General features: G+C 37.8%; 1 protein-coding gene across 2 annotated transcripts in view; it reads right to left on the bottom strand.

Annotated features, from left to right (window-relative positions):
• Positions 1-1,354: 1,354 nt before the first annotated feature.
• Positions 1,355-7,451, bottom strand: part of OSBPL3 (oxysterol binding protein like 3) — a 204,289-nt gene continuing 198,192 nt past the window's right edge. For both annotated transcript variants that reach the window (XM_034063572.1, XM_034063578.1), the window contains one exon: positions 1,355-6,779. In XM_034063572.1, the coding sequence (XP_033919463.1) occupies positions 6,683-6,779 (97 nt within the window). In that variant the 3' untranslated portion in view covers positions 1,355-6,682. The remainder of the gene's footprint in view (positions 6,780-7,451) is intronic.

Raw genomic sequence — 7,451 nt, 5'->3', positions numbered from 1 at the left:
TGGTTTTCCTCATGCTGTGATGATCTGAATCACTCTGCAGTAAACAAAATGACTTTAAAATAAAGGTTACTGTAAATGAATAGACAACTGACCTTAAACACAAATTGAATGCAAGGTCTATACCAGCAAAGCTTACCTGACCCTTCCATAGGGCAGAACAGCCTGTTTTGTCTCAGTAGCTCTGACCACATTGTCAGTACTTGGCAGGTCATTAGCTCAAGGGGCCATCTGGAGAAATTGACTCCATACTCATTTCTCTGCAAGAGGAGTTCCTACTGCCCTAGGTGTTCGTGATGAGGGCACCAATAAGGAACACACTGTGCCATCTTCCTCTCCCTTTTATGACAAAAATATTACTGCTTCTGTAAGCTGCTGTTTTCCCAGCAGCTTGAACTAAACGCTGGTTATTTCAGGTGCCATTTAAAGCATATTAGATCTCTATGAAATTAAACAGCAATGAAATGATTCCCACTGACATGATGAACAAGTTCCAAAGTTCTTCACCCAATATAGAACCAAAATGGCTGGATTTCAAAAACCAGAAGCTGATTCTTGCCCGCTATAAAAACTGTTTTTGTTTCAGTCTCTATCCTTATTCCTCCATGTACAACAGCTGAGGATATTTTGTGTGGTAACAGATTTATTGATCCAATTTTTCCAGCTCTTCCTGGAACTTCCATGCTCCCTCCCACCAGATCGTTGCACACACTGAGCTTAGGAAGTGCTGCAGAGCTGCAGTCAAGAATTACAGGTTGGTCAGGAATTACACTCACTGTACTCCCATGTTTTTGAAGATCCTAATCCATCTGTATTGCATCTTACATAGTGGTGCCATGGTGCGATGTAGTTGAGATCTGACTGGCAGAGCTGTCCTGAATCACCATCTCTGAAGGAGAAAACACCACATGAATACCATTTCCTTCCAGTCATTTATTTTATCCAGTAAATACTCTGTTGCCAAGTTTTTTAAAGTTGTTTTGTGGAGAATATGTGGTTTGTGGTTTCCACATTCATGCTAAAGCATAACATTTATGCTGCACATCTGTCTACTAAAAACTGCTTTTAAAAATCAACTTCTAGCTGTAAATGAATTTCATCAGTTTACCCACTGCCCTGCCCCAGTGTCAGGCATAACAGCCATGTGACAGTGCTGTATAGTGAGTGCAGGTAAATAACTGGAACACTGCACAACTACAGGACAGACTGTGAGAGTGATGAACAAGGCTTCTAGCAGCTGGAAGCTCTTTCATACTTGCCATTTTGGAAAGTGTAAATGCACAGATCACTACAGCAGCTAGACTTAAAAGATGAAGATGCTTACAACCCTTGGGAAAAAGTCAGGGTGCTCTATGACCTTTTGCAAGTATGGTTTATTAACATCCAAATAAACTGGTTACAGAGACAAAAGTAATAAATCAACTTGTGCACCAAGGTGCTCCAACATTGTTACAGGTTTTTGGAGTAAAAGCAGAAACCAGGAACTATCCTGACTACAGAACGTTTTCTCAAAAATCTGGAAGTCAGTGATAATTCTAACATGAGATACCTTTCTTCATTCTGAAATCACTAATGCCCTATCAAAACGAACAACAAATTCAGCATTTAGCAGCTTTGCATATGCAGTACGTCATACATGTGGTATGTATTTCCAGTCCTGGAACTAGTAAAATACTGTTAACATAAATACAAGACCGCCTGATTCTCAGGGATACCAGCCATCTCCAAGGTGTGGCACTGAAGGAGCTCATCACCTCTTGTGGATCAAATTGCCAAACATTCTCATAAGCTTTTATACAGTTCTGGTTCATACAACAAAACCATCAAATCCACAATTCATATATAAAAGGAACTGCTTAAAATAATCGTTTAACATATGGCAACTATGTATGTGGAAAATCTCTTATTGCTTTCAAAAGCTGCAGCAAGAACAGTATCTAAGAACTCAGCAGTACAGCAATACATTTGGTGGTAAGGTACAGCATTTACCAAGATTCAACAGAGAAGCCAGACAACATGTGCAGTTTCTTATGAACCCACAGCTGCTGGAGTAAGTTGCACCCACCAGTAGCTAGAAAATAGAAAGGATGAGCTAGTGAATCCTGTGACTTTTATTTATAGTAGGCATAATCCATGAATGAAAACACACTCAACCAAAAAAACCTTTTTCTCAAACTTCACTCCTTTGAATAGCACCATCTGACTCTAGCCCTTGCAAGATGTATTCAGTTGTGGAAAAGTTGGATTTCATTTTCCCTTTTGTACCCAGAAAGTGCTGTATTGAATAAAACAATACATGCTGGAAATGTCCTGCTCTGCAAAGCTGGGCATCTAGAGACAACACAAGAGATGCACAAAAGCAGATTCAAAGACATTGATCAGAAGTATACTGATCAGACAGAGCTCATGTACGCTTCTGTAGCATGCCACCCTTACCGTGCCTGACTCCAGAGTGCAAATGGGAAGAAAGTCTTGCGCAGAAGTACGTCACAATGTTTAGAGGGGAAGTTTTTAACTAAATCTTAGACGTGATTTCTCATTTAAAAGCTTGTTAGAATGGACTGGTTTTCCTATTCTTCTGATTGTTTTTAATAAAGAGAAAAATGGAATGCTGAATAAGGACTGTTAGACATAAGGGGGCACACAGAAACAGGACTGTAAACAGATGAGGCATGGGAATGGGTGAGGTTAGGTTGGTTTTTGGTTGGGTTTTCCGGGAGCAGCACTGAACCCTTGTGCAATCCAAAAGCTGCCCCCGGCTGTACATTCCAGCCCCATCAAATTGTGTTCCTTTTTGTACAGTGATCTGGCTTCAACACTAAACTGCCAAATAAAAAGGTGACTGTTTGCAACCAACACCTCCTTCAGAGGCCAGGTTTTAAAAGCAGAAATCCTGCTTCCAGTCCTTTAAAAAAAAACTTGTTGATGGAAGAACAGCTCTTTAGGATGTTTCCTTATCAAAATTTTGGCTGGTTTTGCTTTTCTTTACAAGCATCTAATTTTCTAAGCTCTGTATACAGAACCTAAGCACTTTGCTGGATCTAAAAGATACACATCAGTGCTGGCAAATCAACACAAACCGTATCTAAGAGAACAGAGGTATAGAAAAAAAAGTAGTGATTAATGGGGTATTTCAGTTCCACTCAGTCTAAAGGTCCCTTTATGCTACCAAGAGTAGCCTCCTAAACAAGTGACACTGTTTCATAATCCCACTGTAACAAGTGTTCAGCCTGCAAAACTGGAAGCAGAGTTGTGAGTTTCTGCTTCTATGACCACTATTTCCCTGGATATTTTTGCTTTCTTTGCTATGTAATTTGAAAACTGAGCCAGTGTTTTAAGACCCAAAGGCTCAGTTTTAACTGCTTAGCTGTTCCATCATCTATCTTGATATAAATTCATTGTGAGTGGTTTACTCTGAAGGGATTCACAAAGAAAGGCAGTGCTAGATGAGTTCTTCTCAAACTGCCCTCCCAAATCATATTTAGTATGTTTAGATAGTTATCAAATAAGAAAGCTGTAACAGCAGGCAATGGGCATCAGGAAATTTTAAGACTGATCCATTGAGCTGAACAGCTTAGGGATCACTGCTGCATATGAAAGGAAGCAGTAAGTTGTCCAGTATATTCTTTTCACAATACAGAGTAGAAACAGGGGAGGGAAAAGTCCCTCTATGTTAGTTATTAAATCAACAGTCTTAGTTATATTGCAGAAAGCTACTGCAAATTGTGCACACATTAACACATACAAAGTTTTGGGGAAGAAAATTACTAAAATTTCATATTTTAACAAGAATAACTGTATTGAGTATATTAAGGTTTGTGATAATGAATATATTTTTTAATGCAGAAATACAGAGAGATAACATCAAGACAATTTTCTTCCACTTCTTAATATACAGATGACAGAAGCTTAATGACTAAACCAAAACAATACAAAAGTAAGCAGGGACAACTATGCTGTTGTCGGAAACATGGGGTCAGAGGATCATTCACAACTGGTGATATCGTGTTTGCAGATGTGTCAGAGATTTACAAAAGGAGCTACTACTTGGGCAATGATTTTTACTTCATGTATTTAAGAAACGCCCTGGATTATTTTCAGGCATTATTTTTCTGGAGCTGATAGTGAAATTCTGGAGTTTACCTTCTTGATATGGGAATTTTGCTGGAGAATTTCTTATATAAGGCACTAAGCCAAATAAATGCTTCTCATCATTATGTATTTTAGATATTTTAGACTGTAAGATAAATGGCAACACTGCCAGTCTGAGTTCCCAAACATCAAAACCACCAAATATGAGATTAGTTTCATTTAAACCCTGCTGATTTTAATGCATGACAATACTGTGCCTTTTGGCAACTAATTCTTTAATTTCAGGTGCTATCAACTATTAGTTCACCTGTCAAAGTATGGGGAAATCCCCCCATACACAGCAAATACAAACCCAGCAATCAGATCAGACAGTAATCACAGTAGCTGCCAAATATGACGATGAACAAGTTTACTGCATCCTTCACAAATACTGTTCCCTTTCTTAAAAGTTTTTTTATTTATTTCCCATACCCTATTTTGTTGTTAAATGAACGCTAGTTTTAGTATAAATGGTAACTACCATTTATTTATTAGGATAATTACAAATATCAACTCAATTCTTTGCCATATTTTTATAGTACAAGAATAAAACACAGGAAGGGAACAAGCCATGAAGAGATCCTCACTTTCCTTGAAAAGCCAAATAGCCCCCAGAAGTTAAGATTTCCTTTGGAATCAAAGCCCAGGTTTTGTCTTTATATTGATGTGAAGCTCGCCTTGTTGCAAGTTGCTGGCATTGTAATCAAGTATTTAAAAGACATATTAAACAGAAAGAGTAATGCTGACTTCTTTGGTAATAAGTTACAGAAATGATAGTGAGGCAGAGTTCCTAGGCAAAGGGAAAAATAGGGAAAAAGCATTCATGTCCCTCTAAGAATATGGAGTTTCAAGGTAACAGAAAGCAAAATTCAAATATACATCTAATCTGACATCACAGATTTGGTTTAAAATGTAAGCTTTCATAGTATTTCCTTCATGTTACATATAATGGATCCATCTTGAATGGTTTTTCTTTAGCACAATGCAGCACACAGTAAAAAGCAAGCTTTTCAAAGCTACTACCCCCCAAGGAGTCTACCTTATCCATGCCATGTCCAATTGTTCCAGTCATAAGCTAGTTTTAACATGCCAACAACATTTGGTTATGTTTTGTGTTATTGAAGTGGCATATAAGAAAAGGGGGGGGGGGGTTGTTGGTGGTGGCAAGATATAGATCTATAACCGTGTTGTTGCCAGAGAGGTACATAGATCATTCATAGAACAGACTTGAAGAATCATGGGTCAGGTTTGAACTGCAGACAGGTAGGAATTGTGGCATTGTGATTTGATGGAAAAACCAAGAATACTGCCCATCTCTATAATCTTCATTCAAAAGTGCAACTTCTGCTACATTTGTTTCCTGCTGAATTTCTGACCTATGGTTCAGTAGTTTCACAAATCTAGCCATATGTGTGAAATTACAGGAAAGGGATGCAATTGATTTAGTGCAAGACATCTGAATATTTATCTGAACATAACAAACAGAGGAAGATCAAAGACTCCATACACTTCTCCATAAGGCAGATGGTAATTTTTTAAATATAAGATCTTAAATATGTTGTTTATTTCTTAAGAGGTAGAAAATATCAAAATACTAAGAAAAAATTTCTAGCGTAAAACAATCAGTTTGCTTACTTTTTAAAAAGTCTTACTGGTGCAATTTTGAGGTTAATAAAAACAAATGAAACTATGGAAGCACAGGATTTCGTGCTCTGTATAGGTTTTACTTACTGGAAAAAGAGAGAGCTTCTTCATCTAGTCAGTGCTCAAGCAGTATATACAGAAAGGATCTCCTCCTCTTGCCCTGTTGGGGCCTATAAATCCAAAGTGGAATTTTTTCCCAGTGGAAAGTTTTGGCGAATCCTGAAGTTCTAGCACTACACTTAGCTGGGTACAGTTTACATATAAGGCAGTAGAACCACTGATGTAAGCTCAGAACTACCTCATCCATAATGCTAAGAAAAAAGCTAATAGAAACAAAAGCCTAATTAAATCTTTTGTACAAGCAGCAAAAGATCATACTCAGATTCCAGCACCAGCTGTCCTTCTGTTTTAGCAATTTATACCAGCCCAGAGGCAGCCAAACTAACCATTGAACTGTGGCAGCTTACCTACAGTTTGACCTACCAAGGCTTGCACTCTGATTTCTCAGCACAGCTAGAGTACTGCTGATGCCACTGTCTCCACTGCAATTCAATAAGGCATTAAGTTAACTCAGAACTGACATTTATTACACATTGGAAAAGTAGTGTAAAAGCTCCTCTTTTCCCTCTTGCTGTTAACATTCAGTACTATTTTATTAAATATCTTATAAAAAGAATTCAGGCTATTTATACATTCAAACAATCACTGCAATAGAGTAAAGGAAACAAATTATTGGATTCTAAATTAAGAACAATTCTGGAGATATGCACAATTGCACACATACACACACCCCACACATATATTATATGTGTGTGTGTATATATATATATAGATAGGTATATTTTATATATACTTCTTTTAAATCAGATCCAAGAATGCAGCACAGAATATCTTCATTTTAGCTCCTCTTTCACCAGAGGACAGGATTGTCCAGTTTGGAAAAGCCAGGCTCTTTTCTAAGGTCCATGTAGGTTCCATTGCTCACCCAGGAGTCGTCGTTGGATTTCCTATTAAAGATTAAATAGATGTCTTAAATGTAAAGCTTATATTTTCCATACCTATGCTGTGTAATGCAATGCAGCACTATGCACAGATACCCAATCCAGCCCACACACCAGGTGCAGCCTTCAAATAGGGCAGTATAGCTTGGTGAGTCGAACTGTATGTCTGCACTTGGCCTTGAAGATAACACCTCAGTAGCCTAGTGTTCAGCTGAGACCAACACACTTTCTGCACTGTCACATACCAGTGCTTAGCACCTAAAACTAAATAAAGCCCATGTTTATTTCATGGTCTCAAAGGCAGCTTTGTGTGGATAAGTGGAAATATTCCTTTTCCCTCTCTAAAGATGGCTTGCCACAGTTACTGCATAAAGAGAGCCCATAAGCTCTCAGTCATAAGGCAACCCTCATTGCACTAGATACCTGAAAGAATCAGTCTGCTTTTAATATAGTGTGCAACATTTCTCACACAATAAACAACTATTTTGAAACTAAATCAAGGGTTGTGACTTGTTGAAGAGAGAAATCACTATTGAAAAGCCAAATGCATAATTCATATCTTCTCTTAACACCAGGTAACACTTCTGCTATATAGTAATTAAACTTTGTATTCTGTTATTTTAATCTACAGCATAAATTGCAGTTTTCAAATTGTCATTGGGAGGATTCAAATCCTCA

This window comes from Melopsittacus undulatus, chromosome 1 (genome assembly GCF_012275295.1).
Source record: "Melopsittacus undulatus isolate bMelUnd1 chromosome 1, bMelUnd1.mat.Z, whole genome shotgun sequence".
In the NCBI taxonomy this organism is placed as follows: domain Eukaryota; kingdom Metazoa; phylum Chordata; class Aves; order Psittaciformes; family Psittaculidae; genus Melopsittacus; species Melopsittacus undulatus.
Note: the sequence above shows the minus strand (reverse complement) of the source record. Positions and strands in the feature narration are given on the sequence as shown.